Source organism: Opisthorchis viverrini, assembly GCF_000715545.1.
Source record: "Opisthorchis viverrini unplaced genomic scaffold opera_v5_259, whole genome shotgun sequence".
NCBI classification, from domain to species: domain Eukaryota; kingdom Metazoa; phylum Platyhelminthes; class Trematoda; order Opisthorchiida; family Opisthorchiidae; genus Opisthorchis; species Opisthorchis viverrini.
The window spans coordinates 169,266-194,686 of NW_008751914.1; the positions used below are offsets into that span (position 1 = coordinate 169,266).

Here is a 25,421-nt window from a genome sequence, read left to right on the forward strand (position 1 = left end):
GGTAGACACATGACACCCAACCTTCAACCAAATTGGGCTCTGAATTTAGTTCAGTGTCCCTAAATCATACTCCATTTCGTACATCGGATGGTAATACAATACCACCCATTAAAATTCCCCTTCCAGCGTGAAAATGTATTGGAATAAGCCCGCGCGTACCAACGTAAATAGTAGAATTCCTCATGTGTATGGGGGAAACTTAACAGGTGAGCTCAGAACGTTGCGTACGACAATTAGGATATGTCAACCCCCCTATTAATTATATCCAACAGTCAGTTGGGCAGTCAGTTGAGTTCGTCAAAAACTCCCAGAGTCGAATCCTTCAAACTGAGGTTTATCAACAAATGGATGAACATGAATATAATAATAGCATGATGGTACAAACTTCAAATTGTGGACTTGTGCCGGCTTCTATACACGAGGTCAGGTAACGCCGATTCCAAATGGTGTCTTGTAGAAAAGAATAAATAGGTAGGAGACAATACACCTACACAAAGTTCACACTGGCTCACGATAGACTGGCCACAAGGTAATAAAGTCCATGTGGCTGTATTGAACTAGGCGCGCGATGCCAAAGTCAAAGAACGGTTGAAGTCCGGGCCAAAAACAAGTAAAAGAGATTCAATCACAAAGCGGAAACAACCAAACAAGGAATCTTGTTTTACAGGGTAGAAATAGAAGGAAGGAATCAATATCGCGTCTCTTCCGAAGGGTTGCGGCAGAGTAAAAGACAATCAGTGGCTCGATTCACGTTCCATCAATCTATGTTGACAACCTTCTGTAAGTTGTTGTTTTTTCAACTTCAATCAATCGCAATACTCATACCGTATAGTCTGATACGTATACTCAGAAATCGACTGAACTGGCACAAGCTTGAATAATTTATTCTGCCATACGTTCATAGTTTTGAGCACTGTTGTGGTCACAGACAAGAACACCCGAAACTTCCTAAATTTTGGGCACGTTATTTACAGCTCATTTGATTACCCTGACCTTATCTCGAAAGTGAGACGTTTGCTCGAATACTCGGAGTCGAAAGTCTCCAACTTCAACCTAAGTCATGTAAACAGTCAAGGGGACTTTCTGTGAGTACTCTTATCTGCCTCTCACTCGAGGATGTCAGCAATCAGCTGCGCCGCCGATGTGTGAATGCTCCAAACGGATGTCAAGGCATAAATTGAGAGAACACTCGAGTATTTCGTGAATTTTCAAGGGTTGTCTGTTTTACACTTCTCCATAATCTAGGCACCATACATGCTGTTAAAACTAACATAATAACACTGCTGTACTCGGAACCTGGAGCCGTTTGCTGTCAAAAGCCGACATAAGAATAATGATAATAACATAATAATTGGGTGCAGTGGCTTTCTTATCCCTTTCATTCGGTGGATGTAAACAGTAAACACCTTTGACGTATTTTTTAATTAGGTGCTATAAAATGGCTAGGACATTTGTGTTTACTATATAGAAAGTTTTCATGTCATCACAACTACGCATGCGTTGGAATGCATATGTATTTCCATCCGTTCGGTCGCCATTGCCGTACAGGCTGTACTCGTCGCAACAGCCAGCTGATTGGTTGCTCATGTCGTCGTTTGATTGGCTTGATTTGCTTGGTCTGTTCAGATGAATCACCAGCACCCGACTTGCCTATAGGCCGATCGCGCCTTACGCGTTGTGTGGCGGACACGTTTATCGTTTCTGCTGAAGGTCGACCGGTGTTTGCCTCGCAGCTGCATGTTGAATAACCCGGTTTTTCTCAGGCTAACCGCAGAAATTGGTGAATTTGTGTGATTTAGATTGCCCACAGGAATGTTCACGCAAGGCACATTTCGGATGTTTTGTGAGTGAAATATCTCCCTACCGCGCTCGTCATCGTTTTCATGCGTCCTCATTTACTCGATTTCACGCCATACCGATACTGTGGAATAGTTCAACATGCTGCATAAAAAGAAACGGTGGACCGCTGCCATCCATGCTACGGGACAGCCGCCCATTCCCGTGCTACTGCCAACAGCCACTTCCCCCAACTGTCAGTGGATTTCTCATCCTCCTTCATCAAGTCCGGGGGCGAGACTACAACCCCGGCTACCAACACCTCCAGCTGCCAATCAGATGAATAACCAGATTCCATCAGCGCATTCCTATTCGGGGGACAATGTGCCCCCTGTTTCCATAAATGCTCACTTGACTCCCGCACGCTCCAATCCTGTTGAAAGTTCCCAGCTGGGTTCAAAACCCCAAACCCCATCCAACCGTCCATCAGTTTGCAATGAGGTATCAGGACCCAGCACAACACCCATAAATCGCAACGACTTATCCTCCAATTTGATTGCAGCCATTACTAACTCACCCGAGCTTTTGCAGCAGTCTGGCTTGTTGCTGCACATACTACCGCAGGAGTATATTGAAAAATATACCAAAAGCTTGGAAAAACGCAACAACACTAACAAAAGTGCCTACGATTCAGGTACTAGTCATAACAGTTTGACTGGGCAAAGCTCTGATATCGGTGCTAGAGCAGGGTCCAACGAAGGTCCAGGGGCACAGATCAGTCCACCCTTGCGTGCCTCCCAGCCCTCTAGCCGACCTAGTTCAACGGATTTCCCGCAAGTATTTCGCACCACCAGTCCCTCCAACTTTGTATATCAAGTTTCGGTACCCAGATCAAGCACAATCGATGCGAACCGAGTGGCACCTCGCACTACTCTTGGTCCGCGACTAGTGACCCCACAAGCGCCAATTTATTCCTCTTCCACCACACCCAGCACCCAACAGCAATCACCACATCGTCGTCTGAGCGGTTCCGCTGAAGGACTCGTTAGCAAGGGAGGCTGGGGGACTTCGTTGCAGCATCCTGCATCACAACAGCCTCAGCTACCCAGTTTGGATTATTCGACGATCTCCGCTGTGGCACGCGCAGCAAGTCTGCTACATTCATCCTCTCGGATGAATAGCGCCGCTGCTCTGCTTTCACAATGGGACCCAGCCACTCAGCTGGCCCTCCTGTCTCAGGTTCGCGAGGGAGTTAATCGCGCCGACAACTTTGACCAGAAGCAATCTGCGACTAGTCTCACCTCTTATCCGGCCCCTCCCCCCGTTTCTTCGTCCCTGACAGTCGGCGGGTATCATCCCACTTCTACGTCCATGGGTAATTCTCTGATTGGCAGAGTTTTCGGGTAAGTAAGGGCAACGTTTTCGTGGGACCCAGGTTTCACTCAAGTATACAGTATCGTATCTCCCATGGTATTCGTTTTCCGAGAAAAGACGTCAATTCATCGTGCATAGTGGCTTTTATTCCTATAAATCTCTAACTTGTGGAGTTGGTCAGAGTATATCTACCCGAAGGTTTTTTTTACAAAAAAAACATGACGATCATCAATCACAAGTTGCGGAGTTTTTCGCCGCCATGGCTTCAAACTTACTACGGTTGTCACCGCTGCTAAGTTCTAATTTTGATAATATTCTGTCTGAAAGGTCACTGACCCAGTCGGTTAACGAACGGTGCTTCACTTGGCGAAAGTTCATTTAGTTTCCGAATGAGCATTCCTGTCCAATTCAATGTTGACTCCTGGTGGCGTGCACGGTTTCGTTAGCCTTTTGTTCGTTGGTCGCTTTCTCGTGATTCCAACGTAGTCGGCACACTAGTAAGTCGTTCGTGCACTTTACAAATGACCTCCGAAGGTCTGCGACCGCGGACTGCATTAGCAAGAATAAAACAGTGGTCATCAGCTGACCAATATTTTCTGCAATCCTGCCATTGGTCTGGGTTAGTTCTGTCCATCCAAACCAGTAGTAGAAATAAGACTAAGATATTGATCGGTTGACCACCCACTAGATCGTCGTTGCTTTATTCTCGCGAACGATATAGAGCCACACCCGTAGAAGATCGATTGGAGCCCTAGACTGTACGGGAAATCAACAGACGAACGACGCGAACAGCTGAGAAGAAACATGAACAAACCGATATCAAGGTGAAGTGTATATGTCCCACATATCGCTACCCAGTCCGAATTGAATAATTTAACCACTGCCACATCCGACGTGTGGAAACTTGCAATTCCCGTGAATATGCTTTCACTGGAAAATCGATTGCAACTAGGCTTGGCTACGCGTTGTCCTCAGTTTAGGATGTCCTTTAGCATACCATTCATCTCCAAAAATAACTTGCCGCTTCAGTGAGTGTAGCATACAGAATTTCAAGATTGGTCGGTCTGTTTGCTTGGCTGTTTTACTGTTCACATGACTTTTTTGCTCCGGTGGGGGCATGGCAAAACCTTGGTGTCGCGCTGACATGCATTTTACACCACGCCTCTCCACTTCCCCTGTCTAGGCTTTGGCAACCTGGTAGCACCCAGTCCTCGTGCTTCCTTCGGGTAGCATGGCAGCTGGATACTGGAAGGGTGTCACAGCTGAGAGATTTATTTATTTATTCCATCCGGTCAAACGTAAGGAGCCGAAAAGGCCGTAGTAGAATTTTAACGACATGCCATAAAAGTAGTTGAGGGTTACTCGTGGGATTTTCCAGCCGTAGAAGGAAACGTGTCCCATGTTCATACAGTACTCAGTGATGCGGGTTAATTATTTATATAGTTTGTCCTGTCGAGCAGGGGCTTTTGTTTCTGGGATCCTCCTGTGACCCCGCTGTGACCACTTCTTCAGAAGTCCATTTGGGATAAGGGAATTACCACTGGCTGTGATAACTTCAAGGGGCATTGTTCACCTGTTTTTACTGTAACTAAAAAAAAATCGTACAGCTGTAGCACCCTTTCGGTGCCTAACTGCCATGCCACCCGAAGGTTGTACGAGGGCTGGGCTACTGCCAGGTTGCCCAAGCCTAGGCAGGGGAAGTCGAGAGGCAGAGGTCGAGTTCGAACCACGGACCCTCCAGTCAGTAAATTAGCGCTCTGATCACTTGAGCCATCTCGCCCCCACTGTAACTAATCAGGACGGGTGGAGGTGTGAATGCCACAAGTCTTTTCCGGTAACTTCTCGTCTGTTTTGTCTAACCACACCAGACTTTCAGTCTACTAACAGTTATCCATCGTTTCGCCAAATGCCCTGCTTTGTTGAATAAGGATGTGTTGCGATAATTTTATTTTTGCTTTAAAACTGTCTTTAGGCCTGTGACGTGTTTGATGTAGATGGCAGATGGTCATCGTTCGGAAAATCTAGTAAAATTCTTTGGATTTCATAAGTTTTTCTCCATGAAGCTCACAGTGTTTGTTGTGTATGATGTTTGCTATGACTGTTTCCTCTGAGGTATACTAATTCAAAAATCTTTCCATCTCGCTGTCATGTCCACGATGCCTATTCGACTTATTTCTGCAGACCAATGACACACGTTATTTTCGCTGCGCTTCTCACAGACGAATGAGAGAAATTGTGTTCCATCGTAGAGTGTAACGCTTTTTGAGCACGGTTACTGCGAAGGTTACCCAACTTTCCTAATTCATTTCAGACCACCTATAATTTTAGAACCATTGATAAGTGACCATAAAATTCGAGTCAAACGAGGGGTCGATGCAAGCAGGTAGGCTTTTACAAGTGGTCTCTAAGCCTTGGAACCATAACTGTTAGCCTGAACATGATCTCTTATGCCCCGCTGCAAGCCGGTTGTGCACTTACTCTGTCGGTGCACGCTAGTTATTTACAGGGCTTTGAAATCCGTACTGTCCACAAAACAGCAACATAGCCACGGCAACGACCTTGGCTTGGAGAGTGCTTGATAAGATGAGCGGTTGAAACTGCGATGAGGCACCAAACTGATAGCTGTTCGACTAAATGACGGGGCAGTTATTTAAACATCGATTCATGTTCTGGTTAAGGACACCGATCTCGTAAACAAACCACTATGGCGAGGTCTTGTTTACCGTTCCGAGCTGTTGACCTGCTCCAGTTGTGCAGCCAGTGCGTAAACAACACGTGATGGCTCTGTTTATGCCCATGATACCAAAAGATGTGTGTGTGTGTGTGCTAGGATTTTGTCCACTTTCTTTGACTTTTGCTTTGAATTCATTCGGTGTAGTTGGATGCCCGATCTCTGGGAGTGGGAGTGAGGGTAATCGTGTACTGTTACGATGCTTACCATTAAAGCGTTCGTGTATGCATTTAAACACGACTTCTTTTTATAGGCGACACCCACGAGCGCAGCAAAATCCGTGGGAAATTGTTTTCTACTTAAGTCGTGGTTGCTTGCATCTCCCAACCAGACCAGACAGCCAGACCGATATCCGTCGCTTGAAGATGTACGTGCCAACAATCGTTATCACTAGCCACAAGTGGTGCGTCATCGAATCGAACCCCTTGAGTTGACCGTCCACCTGTCATCCTCGCAATGTAGCTATCTCACGTGACTTTCCGCCTTGAACATACCGCATACTATAAGATGAACTGCAAATCCGATGTATGCGATTCAAAACGATTCCACGACGGTGTTAAATACTGAAAACGAATGTGGCTTCTTGAACAAGCACTTCACTATACAATGTACCGCTGACGGACCTAATTCCGTTTCCGGTACGCAGCAAAATGACGTTTTTCCTTTTTCCAGCAAACCTCCGTGCACCGACCCCTCCTCTAGCACGGCTGTATATCTACTGGGCCCAATGAAAGTATATTCACTCCCACAGGTGCTCCCCATATGGTAAAATCCATAGGATTTTTTTCGAAGTCTTAATATAGTTTTTGAGATTCAGGGAATATGCAAGGGCAAGCAAGTTCATGTAAATTGCAGCCATGGAATGGCCAAAATGAGTTGGGAAATAATAGCTACTGTACATGAAGCCACAAGAAGACCACATTTTAAACGAAAATATTGAGCTCGGAACCCAAGATTCGTCTACTTAAGTCGTATTTGAGTACGGGAAGTATGAAACCCTGGTCGTGTGTGATAAATTTCGGTGATCAAAACGGTCGGTGATGGAAGCTATCCACATAAGTTCACGTCTGGTCGAGCGCTGCCTCGGGCGGTGTTCCCTCAACAGAGGATCAATGATGCAAAAATGGGAACCAAAGGAAAGCGTCCGCTTGTGTGGGGATTTCTCTCTGAGGCGTTTTTTTCCAAATAATAATCACTGTGCTTTTAAACTTTTTTTCCGGCCTCTAGTGACATGCTCTATTGTCACCTCTCTTTCAATGTAGTGTGACGTTTACATAGTGTCAAGAAACGAAACGAATGCGCCTTCTAACTCGTAACCGAACTGCATCGTTCTAATAAAGGAAACTACTCACAAGGTTGCTGTAAACTCTTGTGGTTATTTTCCCTGTAAAATAAAAATATAAATCGTTCAGATGTAGCGCCCTTTCGGTGCCTAGCTGCCATGCCACCCGAAGGAAGCACGAGGGCTGGGATACTGTCAGGTTGCCCAAGCCTAGACAGGGGAAGTCGAGTGGCGGAGGTCGAGTTCGAACCACGGACCTTCCGGTCAGTAAATTCGCGCTCTAACCACTTGAGCCATCTCGCCCCCCCCTGTATGAAAATATACCGCGATATCTCGAATATCGTGCCAACTGAATCATGAGGAGGCCTGTGTGCAGCACATTCAGCTGGAGGACATCATAAACGAGAGATTCAATTGAGTCTCCCGTGAAAGCCAAATTGATTTGCAACTGAGTGTATTTCTCGAGTGCACCGTTTTAAGTTTTTTGGTGGACTATCGGTGGCATTGACAACAGCTTTTTCCAGTACCATAATCAATGGCTTGACTCACCTGTAAGAGCTACGAGGCGGCAACAAACAGTGGCTGTAAATAGGACATGTATCATCCGCTGGAGGCGCGATTGATTTTTCACATCAAACTTCATGGTCAACGCATCGGGATTGAGGAAGCTAGGAACTCTAAACTGAACTGAATGCGACTGAAAACTGAAGGTGATGTAAAAATCAAGCCAACTGGGATCGACAGACTCAAGAGGAATGGATGTAACCGAAAAAAGCGAGGCGAAGATAGACGGAGCAAGATCACGGATGAGTTGTAAATTTCCCTGCTCAACTTCGAGTCTGACGTCATCGGTATTTCTTGACACTATATTTGGTTCTTATGTTGTGGTCACTCTCTTCTAATCAATTGACTTTCTACCTTGCTCTCTTCGCCTCGATTTTCAAGGCAAAGGAAGCAAGCGTATGTTCCTTTCGCCTCCCAGTGGTCTGTCAAAATGCAGTAATTTTGGTCTGTCCGACTGATCACACGATCACCATATGATCATAGCATGACTCGTTTCTGGGACAGTTCCATGTTACTGCCTCGTGGTCCCCACCGTAAGGTCACGTGAGCCGATGGTACGGTACATACACAGAGCAGTCAGAGAGGTAAACTAAGTTCCTACGAAAGCCTAGCGTAAACTGAGTGGCAATACCCTGAAAGGATTTGACAGATATCGATTTCGGCTTGAAGACCTTGTGTCCTAGGTTTAGTCTACAACAGTTATGAAACTGTTATCGTAGCTCATTTAATTTCCTCAACTGGTACAAAATAGCAGCTTTCTTGAAAGGCTTCAAACTCAACTGATGAAGATACATTAGCCTGGGTGCAAATGAACCCTGGTAGCATCAATAATCTATCACACTCATCTAGACCCTTCAAGTACGCTATTTGTTATCGGTCTCACAATATGACTCGGTTTATCGATCTAATGGAGATAGAAGCAGTCATGCTTACTGGACGAACATAATCACTCAGAATGAGCACGACAACCTATCCACTGAAAAATCTGCATAGGCCATCAGCATTATTATACCCATGAAAATAAGGTGCAGCTTATGCGGGGATTTGAACCGATATCGGACTCGATCTCTGCACTAAAAGGCTTCTGTCGAACTGTTGGTAGCTCTCGTAGGTCTACTGAGTATTGATCAGCTGGCCGTTCGCCGAAAAGTGTTTGCCCGAAATTCCTCAAAAAAGGCTATTCGACTATATCCTCAGCTTGGGTTATGGTCATATAAGCAGCTGCTCGTAGATACTCAGTATCACTGGAAGCTGTTTTTGAGTTCCGTTCATTGTCTCCATTCAAGCTGATACGATCGATGACGATACCACTGAGCACTATTCCAATGGCTACTGGGTTTATTTAAGCAATCAGATCGAATTTAAAGGATATGACAATCAACAGGTGGTAATTAATTCCTTTAGACCTGAACTGTGCGTTCAGAAGGACTTATGGGTAACTATGAGGCTTCCTTGCATTTAGGCTCATAGGTTTGTTTAGGATTTCTTGTTGTTTTGTGTTTGTCGCGGAAGAGTCCCTACGAAATGAATTTGTTGTTCTAAACCACTTGCCGAAAATGAAGCAGTGGATTCATGTTATTCAATGTGTCGCGATTACCGCATGACGGGTCGGAGATGTGTAATGTTCATATGCTTTTCGTGGTCGCACGTATTTCTAGATTAAATGCGTAAAAAGAACTTAACATAGAGCCCCAAATTCTTACGAAAGAGAATCTAGAATCAGTTTCGGAGCTAGCAGTCGGTTTGGATGTACACCTTTTGTACGCCTTGGAGGTCAATGATTTCAGCTTCTGCTCTAAAAGTCTGTACAACCCCAGTATCGGGCATGTTAGTGAAATTTCGTGCAACGGTGTTTGGTATGGCTACTACAGGTCCTGTTGTCTACCATTTCCACAGCGTTTTAATTCAAAACTCACTGTGAGGTCTCTACCGTATTCTTCGTCTATTTTTGTTGGTCTGTTGAGGTACATAATCAATCAGAAGTCATTTTGTCAGATGTACAGTGTGCGTCTCTGTACATGCGCCGCATAATCTGTTGGTGGAATACGCTCACCCATAACGAAAATAGATTCATTTGTAGCCCAGGTCACGGGCTCAATTATCAAACCTTGCTACTCCACAAATTTGTGAGGCGGTTGCCGACGAAGCGCATGACCCAGTTACTTGTTCGTATTCAACCATTCGGGCATATTCATCGCGTCCTCAACAAAAAGGGCGGATATTTGGCGTGCATAATGCGATCAACTTTTTGTGGACGTGAGTGTTGTTATGGTATCTGGTTCATAGACCGAATACATAAATCACCGTAGTGAAGACGTATGTACGCATGTGCCTATGCGTCGATCAGTATCGATCGCTACGCACGGCCTTCACGTTATGCCAGTCCGCCTCGTTCACGGCCGTCTTGTTCGTGCGTGTGGCGCGCAGCTGCCACTATCTCATCAATCGCGTTGGGTGCGTCCGTGCTTACGTTTGTGGGTGATCAGTATAAGTCTAACTCGGGCTCTGTTTTGAACGCTATTAGCCCACATACGGGACACTTCACCGGATTGTGTGCGCGCCCGCGTGATTTACTTGTTCAGTTATGCGTTCGTCATGCAGTAAGCAAATGCTTCTCCATTGAATAATGACAAGGCGGAACATTAGTCTCTCGTCATCACTTGACGGTACCTTCGTGCGAATAAATTATGAGCCTGCTTGTGATTAAAGACAGATAAAATCGTTCTTCATTCGCTTTCGTTCCCTTGCATCATAGATACATTGCTCCATTGAAAGTTCAGATACATCGTCACGAAACTAATCTTACGTAATTAATACACTACTTGTGAGCGCCACCGGCTTTGCATCTCCAAAATTCTAGCCTAGCACCGAAATCTTTTGTTTCAGACTGTAATAAGTCAGAAATTACAGTCCTTCATTTTGCGATGATTCTGCAGCGTGACAGAACCAACTCAAAAACTCATCTTTTGGATCTTCCGATTTTTTTTTGAACGGAAGCGTTTCACATCTTGTTGACAAAGGAGCAAGTATAATAGTTAGCAGTGTCTTGGCTGTAAAATTACACCGTTACGTGTCATGGAGAGTAGTTTACCAGAAAGTTTGCTGCCTAAAGCGAGTAACGGTCAGGCCCAAATAGAGATGCTCTCACAGATTTTTGGGAACTCTGCGGACGGAATTTCCATTTGTAATAATTCCTTACAACGGTGAAACGGCTTAGGTTGTTTTTTTTCCTGGTAGAATAAAACGGAAGATCGCGATTATCGATAGCTCTCCTTCCTACTTCGACTTATCTTGATAATACACCCCAGAATTCCACTTGATTTCCTATGGGAGCTGAGGACGAGTTCAGGTTCGGGTTTGCACTAGTGGTTCTGATGAAAGATGCTTACTTGAGTTCAATTATTACCAGCACGGTTATCATATTCTCCGTAAAAAAACGTTCGCACACACGTTTTATGTGCTTGCACACTTCTTCTAACAAGGGTGAGAATAATGCAGTAGGCTCTTGGTTTTTACAATTCAAACGTTATCTCTTCGAACATGTGCGTAGATTATCCGAGTCTCATTAGCCGCCGTTGATTCGTTTACGTGAAGCGTTGATAATATGGCATTCTACGCAACTGGGTGGCTAAAAGGATCAAGTTTAGACCTCAAGAAACGTTTTCTCAAAGTGCACAATAGAATGTTTCTTTGGGGCCGCAAGTTAGACTAGCTGCGTAGCATTCATTGGTACTGGCCTTGCAATCTTGGTTCCGAAGCATCCAGCCACTCATCAGTTGTACACTGTACTTTGTACTTCACGACTCCGACTGAGCCCACTGTTTGGCTATGCGTTTCTTAGCTAGGCTCTTTTGTCCGGACAGACGGGAGTGCTTCCACACTTACGATCTACACCTGACGATATGTCTGAACGGTATTTGAGTAGATACATGATATTCAAGTGGGAAGCGCAAACAACATATCGCAGCATTCTCTTCTGAAGATACAGTGCCAGTGGATGTCTTCGCACTGTATTACTATTCTCGCTTAAAGTTGATGGGCTAGGCCGTCCATTCACTGTGCAATTCGGCCTACTTGCAACAATCCATCGTGGAACATTTATCGATCCATGGCAATACTACTTAACCTCAGAGGATAAGTGCTCCATAAACAAGCACTACCAATGGAACCATAGGTGCAGAACTGCTCAGCAGTTCAGGCGCAAAACGACTAACTAGAAGGTTCGTGGCTTGAGCTCACCTGTGGCTTTCCGTTGTTCCCTTCTGAGATTGGGCAGCTGGGCAGTATCCTTACAACCATGCTTCCTTTAAGTTGCACGAAAGCTACTCACCGAGGTGCCACATTTGAACGGCTATTTATTATTATTGTCATTATCCACAGAATGAACGAGCTGAGCCGTTTCTGATTGTTTACAGACCCTTTTCCGGAGCCCATTACCACCACTAAACACGAAATGCCACCAAAAAGGGAATGTCTCATCACTGACTAGAAAATTCAAGCCGAGTGTTGTCTATGAATGATTTCTTAGTCCATGAAATCCATGCGGGTTCATCTGAAATCCAGAATGCAACGAGGACACCAATAAATCCATCGACTGTCTACTGCATTTTTCTGAAAGTTATATGTTGTTTAGTCTACTTCTTTTCCATAACAATTTATTCACATCGGGCTTTCGAAGCAATATTCTGATGGGTTCCGCAAACTCATCAAATAAACTACTGTGCTCTTCTCGAGGTTTCTCCCCATCAAAGTAGTACACTGAGCTATTTTCACGAATTGGAGTATTGGTTTTGTACTTGAGGAGCAATCCTGGGTACCAACTACAGTTCTACTGTTGTTCGAGGATTTAAGCATCAATCTCCTTAGGCTCTAATTTTATTTGAAAACAGGATTATACCTACTGTATGAAGCTTGCAGTGGCCTATGCGGCTTTTTATTAGGTCATCGCAATCGGCAGTTTTGCAGTTAAAAATGAATTAAAAATCAGAGGGATGGTTTCCTCTTTGCTGTTTTACTGTTAACCGTATGCAACACGTTTTTTCCTGATATTGTCGATGACATAAACGTCCACCAAACAAAGTTTTTGACCTACAGTAGGTTGAACATGTTATTCGTTTTTAGAGTAACCAGTGTTGAGCGATTTCAGAATGCCTTATTGGTCATGATATTTCCCCTTTGGACGAACGACCACGGGACACCACGTTTTACAGTTTCACTTAGCTGATAATCATTCAGTAGTCTGCAGCTATTTTCATCAATTTTTCCGCGATATTCTTTCACCTCGAGGCTAGAGAATGTTTCGGATATTTACTAGACTTACTCACCTGTAGCTAGTTCACCAACATACTGGATGCTCACAACGGCTGTTGGCTCTTGTCGACTGGATCATCACGAAAATAGTGGCGGTAGTTCCCATCCAGGATCCAAGGGAAGCCACAAATTAAGCTTATTGTGTGAGCAATGTGTATTCCAGCGTATATACAGCACACAGCGACCGACAACCCTCTTGTTATGGCTTCTCTCTAATAAGACCGTGTGGCTGGCATTGCAATCGCTATTTTTAAGCCATCTGTTCCATTGTATCACGACTATTGGAAGTCGAGAGAGAGGATATTACAGCAATAGAAATTCTATCTGTTGACTAATCGTCACTATATTACAGCAAATTCTATCTGTTGACTAATCGTCACTCCATTTTCTAGCTTCAGTGCTTTTAGTCTTCATTGCAACTGTGTAAATTTCTTATCGAATGCTGTCTTCCACATCAGTCTGGTGGTTGAAATCCAATGAGATCAAGAATATCCCGCATGTGACACGGGATGATGTGTCACAACAGTGCGAGTAAAATAAGCCGTTCGGTCGTTTTGGCGATTGGTGAAAGTGTGTCGGGGAAAAGGTCATTGCTGTGGTGATAATTCCCCTTAGGGAACAAATCAATCATTGCTAGACCGAGTACCTATCTCCTGTGTGCTTCCAGAATTTGTCCCCTTTACGGTAGTTACATTGAAACAGAATTTGGCACCTCAAAAGCTGCATCTGCCGAATGCTTTCTCCTTGTTGGGAGTTCCTCTTGCTACCAACCACTAGTTCTTACTCATGTTTGCGTTCCGCCAAAGTATCACCTCCGGAAGTGATATATTCTTATTGATTGATTGAAATATTGTCATTGAAGGCAGTTATTTAAATAGGCTATACTTCTGACTCATCAGTGGTGGGATCCAGCGCTCTGAATATCTGGTTATCCATATAGCCTTAACCTAATGGGATCACTAGTTGGCATCCTCCTTTTTTGATGTATCTATGCAACTGAACTAAGCAATGCTCTCTATTGAGCAATTCCAGGTAAATAATTTTCACTACTGGTGATCTCAATAAGTCGCACATTGCCTTCGTGCACGAAGGTTTCGACGAAGGACCTCAAAGTATACCACAAAAGTACGGATATACCAACCACGATAGGCCACTGAAGCTCTAGACCGGCCTCATATATCTTAGGGTCCCTAACACTGGTTCCGTATCTTGCTCCCTTTCTGTTAGCGTAGGTCCATGTACTATTGACATTCAAGTCTATGTGGGGCTGTTAGAGTGATGAAATTCGAGGTAAACTGAAACATAGCATATTTATGGAAATTCAACACCGAAAAGCTGTGCTTACCAGGTGTTATTGATGCCCTAAAGACACGGATTCGTAACTTTCTCGCCCATGAGACTTTGTATAATCATTAGTTTAACATTGCGCGAAAGTTGGTTATTAGAGGATAGTCCCGTTCAGCTGTACTAGCTATTCACTAAAGTTAGCACTAATAAAAGACATAGATCACCGAGTGTGCACATATATTTTACTCAGCTAATTTGTGAGACATAAAGCAAGAAACCAGAAGAAAGTGTGGAAAGGATAGCCCGTTGAAAGTTTTATAAAATCACATGAATAAAACTTGATGAGCCCCAAGAAGGGCGAAACCGGTCAGCAAACTTTGTGAGTAGTTTCCCTTATGAAGACTTCGACAGCTTCAAGTTTGTGAGCGCAGTGCTTTCCGGTTAGTTTTGATGGGTAATGTTTCATAGAGTGACAGTGATACATAGTTACCCATGAATCGAGTCCTTCAGATCCATCGGTGTGTATGATACGTCCTCAGAGCAGTGGCACAATCCACCCAAAAAGTCAGGTCAACTCGTTACCTGGCATCTTCAATCGCCGAGCGCCAGCTGCAAAATATTCCTCCATCGGGTCAATAAATGCGTTTTCCCACACACACAGCTGTGTTGGCTTCTGAGGATGTAGGGCTAAACGGTGCACAACCAGAGTTTCGTTTCTAAGAGGTTTCCATTAGCCAACCAGACAAATCATGGCAACTCAACAGTGAGCAGTACAATACTCCCCGTTCATAAGAAACATGGCCGGAGAGCAATCCTTTCGCTTCTTAACTGCCTAGTCAAAATGAAACAAGACATGACAACTGTGTTCTTGGGGTTATAAGCCAGGACCATCCACCTCTTGTTCGTTGGACATCTATTTTATTCGCATTTGATATGTTTCGAGCTAGGCACCATATTTGCTCAGTTTTTCGAAAGCTGTCCAACCCTACCATGACTCGTGTCCTTGATGTTTTCGGCAAGAGCGAAACAGTTCTGTGAAGCAGGCGTCAGATTATGGGTCTCACGTCATAGCACAGACTTGACTAATGATGCTGCATTCACACATTGAGTCTGAGCTTACTCTGATCTCAGTTCCTATCGCTCTATCCAGCGAGCGCATTGAGGTCAAATTCAATCACTCTTGAAGTTCAAAAGATCTCATCCGGTTAGACAGCCAATCTATACTGAACATCTAAGGGACACTCTCTAACCGGTCCATCCTCATGAATGGTTTGTTTGTTTCTATTTAACTTGTATTGCTTAGAGTCAAGGTCTTTTAAGCTCGATTACCAGAGGATTTTGTGAGGACGGCGAATTCACTGCAAGGTTTTTTGCTTTCGAATAGTTTCCCAGGTGGTGTTTTTCCCATTATTTGCTACCTGCTCCAACCAGAGTAATCACACACTGTAACAGTTGTTCTTTGTGTGCCAGTGGGGTCACTAATGTGCCGCCACACCTGGCCTTCAGAACCAAATCGTTCCCTATTAAAAGATTTTCGTACCACGTGTATTTCAGATGTTGTTAAGCAGATGATAGTACGCCAGTATATAGTTTCCGTGCTAAGACTTTTGACAAATCAATTGGATTTATGAGCGTTAGGTTTGACATTTCACTTGTTCAGTGGTGTAACGCTGCAGCTCGCAACAACAGTGAGTTGAAATTTATGATGAAAACTAGCTATACACCCGGTTCTGATCCATCCTGAGTTAGTCTGTTTGTAGACGGGGACGAAAAACAATCGAGAGAAAAAGTACTCGTTGTTGGGTTGCGTCTTTGTTGGTGGCTGGGACTAGGTCCGCGTCGAACACACACCCTTCCAGTTGGCTGGTAAAGGAACTTTCTGACCATCTTGTATGACGTCCACGCTCTTCAGCAGCTTTTGGGGATAATATCATATTTCCTCATCTCAGAGTCCAATGGTTCCGCGTATGTATCGCTGTCCAGGCCTTCGCCCTAACGCGCACAGTCTGCAGCCACTCATTCGCATAGGATCGGCTAACAATGTCTAATTTCGTTAAGTTTACTCAATTTGGTCTGACGGGTTCAAAGGTCTGAGTAGTGCTGTAATTTACCTTGCAACAGCTTCGTTAAGACCGAGTGGCACAAACGGAATGAAGTGACATCCCAAAACTACGTATGTTCATGGGAAATCATATTATTTAACCCGTTTGTCGCGCAGACAGGGGACGCGAGGGATTATGTAGTATCAGTTTGACAGGAGCTATCGAAAATCCAACGCTGGGTTCAGTACGCCTGTCTAGCTATCTCCAGCTTACTCGATCTTTGTTATGTAAAAGTATGAGTACCTGCATTTGGAATAGCAATAGGTCACTGCCTTGCTGGCCTGCACGGAATGGTTAGGGGCAATGTCCATTAATTTAATCACGAACCTTACAGGTCTATGGAAAATTGATATCTTCAGAGTGGGTGGCTCATTTTAGAGAAATCTGATTCGCAATGTTGCCTATATCTTGACCCGACTTGTCCTTTTGGGGTTTGCCGCTTCGTTCGCACTTCAATTTTTGTTTCGAAATCGTAAAACCCCTTTGCAAATCTTTCATTTTGAGTGCGTTGATCATTGCTGTTTCGCCCCCTCAACAAAATTTTAATGCACCGACCGAACTGCCATGACCCACATTTTTGCACAACTGCAGTATCTCCCTTTTTCAATCGATTTGTATGCATCGATCATCATTACCTTGAGAGATCCTGATCACAGTCCCCGACACACACGACAATCTTATTTTCGATGGACAATTGATTGTCTTTAGAATCGACTACTTACCAGCTCCACGACTGGGAGCTCCATGTCCATATATCCGTCCTACTTCTGAAATCTGGCGTATAGTTTCAGTCAATCGAAACTGGGCTTCCAGATGTCCCATAATCAGCGTGACTTTTTTCCAATGATAATTTACACACATTATGCAGGTCCCTAGAATGGGTTGAAACGAAGTTTATAGGGTTATCAGGAGGCTTCTCGAACACATGGACTTTGTTGCTGTTTTGGAGAACCAATTTACTAATTTCTATGGTATATTTTTCAGCTTGGATGCCTTCATTGTCACACTTAATGCTGAGTCTAAAGAAATCATGTGTATAACAGTAAAGATGAAACTGACAAAATAACTGCAGTTGGACGATTGTGTTCTTGTCCCATAACTGATATGCAGAGAGGCGAGGGGCTCAGTGTTTAGAGCGCGTATTTGCCGACCGGAAGGTCCTTGGTTCGAACTCGACCTCTGCCCCTCGACTTCCGGTGTCTAAACTTGAGCAAACTGGCAATATCCCAGCCCTCGTGCTTCCTTCAGGTGGCATGGCAACCAGGCACCGAAAGGGTTCTACACCTGAACGATTATCTTCTGTAACAGGTGTGCTTCGGCGCATACTGTAGACCCCTAGTCTCACCCGAAGGACACAAGCTGCTGCCACTACGGTAATTACTGGTTTATGATCGTCCAGCTGTAGCACCCTTCCGGTGCCTAGCTGCCATGCCACACGAAGGAGGCACGAGGGCTGGGATACTGCCAGGTCGCCCAAGCCTAAACAGGTTAAGTCGAGTGGCAGAGGCTGGATTCGAACCACGGACCTTCCGGTCAGTAAATTCGCGCTCTGACCACTTGGTCCATCTCGCTTCCACTCACTACGATGGCAAGAACACAGAATGGACACTGAAACGTACTGGATCAATGGACCAGTTAGTAAGAGTACAAACGAGGCACTGAAGAGAACCACCGATTGGCCAACAATTCTTCACTAAATTGTAGAAGTACGTCTGGTTCAATCACATATTAATCAAGTGAGGGAGAAACTATCAGGAGAACTAGACGCGTGCATAGGCGTCACCCTAACATAAACTTTTTACGACGTGTGGATTGTCGCTGCCCAAAGAAAGGCAGACTGTTATTGCTTCAATAGTCTGCAGGACTTTTTTGTGACTCGGGTTCAATGTGCCGACTAACTTTTGATGCAGACGCCATTTCAAACAGACTGCCAAAGTTTTTTTCTAAGAAACACGTGACTTCGGTTTTGATGCGCAAGGAATAAGCACACATGAACGGATATTACGGATGTACTATTGTACTGGGGAACTTCATCACTTGAACATTGAGACTCCCATATTAGCTGTTTTTTAGTTCCGTGAAGCGTTTTTTGTTTATATCACTCGGAAGTCGCATGGTTCAAAAACAGCTTTGTTCATTCATCAGCTAACAATCCCGTACAGATTTGCTTGCTTATCAGTTGTTTGGTTCTAGCCAGGCTACCATATTGTAGCCGTTCGGGATAAGGCACTTGGGCAACCGGACGTAGATTGTGTTTAAAATCTAAGCTTAAAAATATGGGCATTCGTGTTCGGGGAAGGGTTAATTATTCTCAGGGAGGAATCGAGATACACATCTTTATATGAAGTCTCATTCTCGATGTTTCCTTCCATTCACCCATATCGTATCTCCGGTCAGTAGAGAGCATTCACCTTGGACTCCTTAACTTTTCATTTTTTCAAGACTAAGATTTTGATGAATTTAAGGAACTTGACGTTAACACCAGGATGATTATTCGGTCATTTTTTAGCCACCAACCATATTTCAGTATTGGTGTATTTGAGTCCACCTAACTGAGATCGGAAATACGCCATGAGTTTTATTCGGTAATATTTGCAACGCATAGAATGTACCAATTCGTGTTGGATGGCGTTTTACTATATTCATACTGAAGACTGTCTGGCGATCTTGCTTGAAAGTGCTCAAGGCCCAAGTTTTTTTGGACAAAAATTTGTCGAGTAATTGGATAATCTTACTGAGTTTTAAGACGATTTTCTTACTGTCAAGTGCTGAACAGAGGGAAATGACTTGAATTCAACGATAACCCATGTGTTTAGGCAACCGGCCGGTAGCTAAATCTTTGTAACAAAATCAGGCACAAATCATGAACTGAAGTTGCAGTAGGCGAAACTGCGGTTGGTCGGGTGCGATTATCTTCCTCTTTATTAAAGCAACCATATTTTGAGCTCTGTTGTGGCACCGACAGGTTTTACTGGGTACGTCTTATTCTCGGGTTGACCGAACATAACGCACATGTAGGTAGTAGCTATGACAAACACTGTTAGCTATGAGACTCTGGTGGCTGTCGTCGGCCTGGTTTGGCTGGAAGAAGAAAAAGCGTTCACCTGTAGCACCCTTCCGATGCCTAGCTGCAATGCCACCCGAAGGAACACTGTTAGGAGACTCTGGTGGCTTTCGTCGGCCTGGTTTGGCTGGAAGAAGAAAAAGCGTTCACCTGTAGCACCCTTCCGATGCCTAGCTAGCATGCCACCCGAAGGAAGCACGAGGGCTAGGATGCTGTCAGGTTGCCCAAGCCTAGACAGGGGAAGTCGAGTGGCGGGGGTCGGATTCGAACCACGGACCTTCCGGTCAGTAAATCCGCGCTCTAGCCACTTGGGCCATCTCGCCCCCTACTACAATCTGTTGTGAGCGGTCTGTGACATAAGATCATGCGGTTCCAATTTAACCAATGCTAGTTGTAGGGGCGTCAATTCTTCAAGAGCGCAAGACTGCAAAACAGAAGAATGTGGATTTCCTGTAAGCGTTGGTTTTATGGTCACCATGCCGCAGATTTTGCCACAAGACTGAGGTTGGTAGTTTGGCCTTGGCAGAATATTCGCAAAATAATGAACTGTGTGTTTAGGTAGCCAGGATTTTCCTTAAACATCCCTCAGACAGACGCCGGTTTTCAATACGCGTTCGTATGGAACAGTAGTTGCACGTGCAATCGTTTTCGACAGTTACTGTAGTCATAGGCTTGATGTGTGGATCAAACTCCTCATTATCACTACAGTGATTATGGGACATACATGAAATCCATGGGGATAGAGATGATCATAGCAAGTTCACTCACTGTTCTTTCAATTCATGGTCAAGGGCACGGATTAGCCGTGCGTCCGGTGCCCAGTGGTTATATGGAAACGTGGTCAACCTCCTGGAATTCACAAATATGTGGCAACACACTTTGTTCTATAAGATTCCCCACACTTTCACTCTGTTAAATACGTATGGTTTCATATCTAGAAGCCTGTGTACCGCTTATAAAAATAGTTCTTTTAAAAAACTTGGCAGATACTTAAAATGGGTAAATTTCTGCGTGAATATGGACGAAATACGCTTCACTATGAATTACTAAACTAAGGTCGATGAAAATTAGTGCGCTTTTCTTATAAAAAAAACGAAGGACACACAAAATAACCACTTCTACTACGGACGAAGATTTGGAATGTATGACGGCAATGTACAAGTCCTACCACATTCCAACACTGTGGAATTTATCCACGCAACACGCTTGTCAAGTTCAACGCTTACAAGGTATCATGCAGTTTAAATATCGGATCGAACTTTTTGCGTGGACGACAAACAACCGCGTTTCTTTGAATCGCAGAATTTCTACTAGTATTACGAAGCTGAGGACGGTGCGAGCATGCCCGTCAAGGATCATCCTCGGTATATCGGGCTGGATGGCACATTTTATCAGTCACACTGAACAAGAAGCTTTCACGATCGATTGTACGTCCTGTTGCTTCCGTAAAACATGCGCATAGCGGCCATCGCCACAAGGCTTAAAGTGTTCTCCTTACTGCAGTGGTTGTGAGTTGACAACTATGCAGACGAAACATACCGTCTAACATATCAACCCGACTTTTGTTTTAGTTAGGGATGCACACAACCACTGGTTTCACCTTTGGACCGTCAGCAAGATGAAGGTGATTTTACACTATTGACAAAAGTCTCATATTCGCGTATCGTTTTATGGTAGGTAACTAGAAGCCACTCCTCTGGATAGTTCCGAAAGGACTTACCTTGATGTCTGCCGTTTCAAGCCTAGTTTAACGCTATCTTGTTACGTATGGTTCTGAACAATCGCCAGATTGCACTCGTTTGTCGCTAAATGTCAAACAACTAGTTCACAATGGATGTTTTCCTGTAGACGTCTCCCTGAGCGATCCGACCCGAGTCACCGCATGGTCAAGATTAATTGAATTCACCACTCTTCTTTGTGTGAGGCAAGTCACTGAGGCACCACAGTGTAGAGGCCCCCTGTGGCCTTGGTCACGTTCTCACACATAGCATGACAACCCAAACCGACACATTGTGAGAACCAATACCGGCAACCGGACTGGAAACCACCAGAACCCACATCCTAATAGCCAATCACGCGCTGCCCATTTTTTCGTTCATCTCTGAGGTGAACTAGATAATGGACATAAGCCACGTTACTACAATCTGTTGTGAGCGGTCTGTGACATAAGATCATGCGGTTCCAATTTAACCAATGCTAGTTGTAGGGGCGTCAATTCTTCAAGAGCGCAAGACTGCAAAACAGAAGAATGTGGATTTCCTGTAAGCGTTGGTTTTATGGTCACCATGCCGCAGATTTTGCCACAAGACTGAGGTTGGTAGTTTGGCCTTTGCAGAATATTCGCAAAATAATGAACTGTGTGTTTAGGTAGCCAGGATTTTCCTTAAACATCCCTCAGACAGACGCCGGTTTTCAATACGCGTTCGTATGGAACAGTAGTTGCACGTGCAATCGTTTTCGACAGTTACTGTAGTCATAGGCTTGATGTGTGGATCAAACTCCTCATTATCACTACAGTGATTATGGGACATACATGAAATCCATGGGGATAGAGATGATCATAGCAAGTTCACTCACTGTTCTTTCAATTCATGGTCAAGGGCACGGATTAGCCGTGCGTCCGGTGCCCAGTGGTTATATGGAAACGTGGTCAACCTCCTGGAATTCACAAATATGTGGCAACACACTTTGTTCTATAAGATTCCCCACACTTTCACTCTGTTAAATACGTATGGTTTCATATCTAGAAGCCTGTGTACCGCTTATAAAAATAGTTCTTTTAAAAAACTTGGCAGATACTTAAAATGGGTAAATTTCTGCGTGAATATGGACGAAATACGCTTCACTATGAATTACTAAACTAAGGTCGATGAAAAATTAGTGCGCTTTTCTTATAAAAAAAAAAAAGGACACACAAAATAACCACTTCTACTACGGACGAAGATTTGGAATGTATGACGGCAATGTACAAATCCTACCACATTCCAACACTGTGGAATTTATCCACGCAACACGCTTGTCAAGTTCAACGCTTACAAGGTATCATGCAGTTTAAATATCGGATCGAACTTTTTGCGTGGACGACAAACAACCGCGTTTCTTTGAATCGCAGAATTTCTACTAGTATTACGAAGCTGAGGACGGTGCGAGCATGCCCGTCAAGGATCATCCTCGGTATATCGGGCTGGATGGCACATTTTATCAGTCACACTGAACAAGAAGCTTTCACGATCGATTGTACGTCCTGTTGCTTCCGTAAAACATGCGCATAGCGGCCATCGCCACAAGGCTTAAAGTGTTCTCCTTACTGCAGTGGTTGTGAGTTGACAACTATGCAGACGAAACATACCGTCTAACATATCAACCCGACTTTTGTTTTAGTTAGGGATGCACACAACCACTGGTTTCACCTTTGGACCGTCAGCAAGATGAAGGTGATTTTACACTATTGACAAAAGTCTCATATTCGCGTATCGTTTTATGGTAGGTAACTAGAAGCCACTCCTCTGGATAGTTCCGAAAGGACTTACCTTGATGTCTGCCGTTTCAAGCCTAGTTTAACGCTATCTTGTTACGTATGGTTCTGAACAATCGCCAGATTGCACTCGTTTGTCGCTAAATGTCAAACAACTAGTTCACAATGGATGTTTTCCTGTAGACGTCTCCCTGAGCGATCCGACCCGAGTCACCGCATGGTCAAGATTAATTGAATTCACCACTCTTCTTTGTGTGAGGCAAGTCACTGAGGCACCACAGTGTAGAGGCCCCCTGTGGCCTTGGTCACGTTCTCACACATAGCATGACAACCCAAACCGACACATTGTGAGAACCAATACCGGCAACCGGACTGGAAACCACCAGAACCCACATCCTAATAGCCAATCACGCGCTGCCCATTTTTTCGTTCATCTCTGAGGTGAACTAGATAATGGACATAAGCCACGTTAAGCGTGAGATCGAATACTGGGTTGTCACACCGGTCCCGATGGGGCTAAGATGTTGGACGGTTCGAGCGTTCTCTTCTCAGAAATGAATTAGTCAATTGCTGGCAGCGGTGCTTCGCCGACCTTATCGCGAGTAACAGGTTTTGAATCCTGTGGCTTTGACCGACATGGTGGATTTTATCTCTCTGGAACTATCTTCGATTGTCTGAGGATTGGCCTCAAACGCTGTCATTAAACTGGGCACTGCAATTGAAAAAGTCAGGAAGTTATGTGGACTGGAGCATGTTTTCCACGTTTTCAGCCTGACGAGCAAGAACCCATACCAAAGTCAGGCGGGCAGAATGGATCGGGCTTACGTGGACTGTCACGTGAGTGTCTGCGTACGCGCGTGACGATCGATCACCACAGTTCAGACGCTGCACGTGCTCCCGAATATTTCGGTTTTTTCCGAAGATTCATGCGGTGCCGGGCAAAAAAATGAGGTCCTACCCTATAGTTCCACGAACTACAGTTTGTTTGCCGTTTTCGTAAACATCCTATAGCGCATTTGATGACAAAAACACGGATTGTTGTATTCCTTCCGCAATTTTGTCGCTTACTCGAACATGGTTCAAAAGCCGGAATATGGCGATTCGGGTACTGATGCATTTTCAGTCAAATCGTGGTGTTGAAGCAGAAAAATGGCGAATTTCGTTACCCGATCTACCTAATGGTAGAACGCGGGGTAACAGGAGAACTCCGCCCAGAACTGACAGCGCGACTGCCACAAAGATCGTGTTTTCGTACAGCTAATTTAGTTTGGTGTTTTCATATTACTGTGGGTTGGAAACAACTTCGAGCAATATTGACACGGATGATAGTTGCAGCCTAAAGCCTCCAAAGTTCCGCGTCTGCACAGTACTTCGCTATCTTCCCGATGTACCCATGTGTGCGTCGGAAACAGGCATGTGAGTTGTGCTGAGAGGTCGTTTTTTTTAAAAAAAATGCCTGAGTTTCGTCACCTCGTATTAAGTAAGCACGTTCATGAGGTATCGTCTGTAGTATGTATGAACCGGTAGGCTTGGATTTGGTTTCAGCGTTTGCACAAAGCTTATGGCTGGTTCATCACATCGGTTGATTTGTGTCTGAATGATTAAGATAATTCGCACTTTCGAAAAAGTGGTGTATAAATATCGAAGTAACAACGGAGGGAAATGGTCTGAACGAGGATGTCTTTAATCCGGTACGAGCACACCACGTAGACACGCCCCTCATGAAGGCTTAAAGAGTTGTATGATGTCTTGTCATACTACGGGAGAACACTGGTCAGTTTGAGCTCTTTACACTATCATTGTCATGCAGCCGTGCTTTTGTACTCGACCTGAAAATGTGTGCAAGCCGTTGATGCATCGAGATGCTGATGAAATAAAACATTTTCTCCTGTCGCATGATACTGAGGCATGCTCTGACTCCTGAAACCACCAGTTGACCAGTGTTTTGTTTACTTGGAATAGGTTGGTTATTTTCGCACACTTTTGTTGATTTTCTTTGCCTCATGAAGGAAATCTTCGTTGGACAACTATTACGTCATCATGAGTCATCTTATATGGAAAGCTCTCTTTTTCCTTTACCCAAATCAGTTTAATACCGAAGCTTCTACGGCATTTTTCAGATTACGTGTTTTTATCAACCCCAATTTCGGTACAATCATTTCGCTTGTCTGTCGGTTCGCCTATTTTTCTGTCTACTAATCTGCCGTGCATACAGTCTGCTACACTAGTCACCTGCTGCCTGGAACACACTGACCCATCATCATCTTGTGCACGAGAGTGGAAGTTGACCGATTTCATAACAGTATAATTTCACCCCGTCGGCGAAACGATCTTTAAAAGCTAACACCAGACATTGTATGTGCAGTGGTCTGGCTACCCAATAAGTTAGTTTACCAGGAGTGTGTGGCAAAGAAATAAAAATGATTACGCTAGGTTGGGTATACAAAAATAAAGAG

General features: G+C 44.4%; 1 protein-coding gene across 1 annotated transcript in view; it reads left to right on the top strand.

Annotated features, from left to right (window-relative positions):
- Positions 1–1,786: 1,786 nt before the first annotated feature.
- T265_09128 (hypothetical protein) overlaps positions 1,787–25,421 on the top strand; it is a gene marked incomplete at both ends in the record, with an annotated part of 52,655 nt that continues 29,020 nt past the window's right edge. Inside the window, one exon of the mRNA XM_009175125.1 lies at positions 1,787–3,179. Coding sequence (XP_009173389.1) covers positions 1,939–3,179 — 1,241 coding nt within the window. The remainder of the gene's footprint in view (positions 3,180–25,421) is intronic.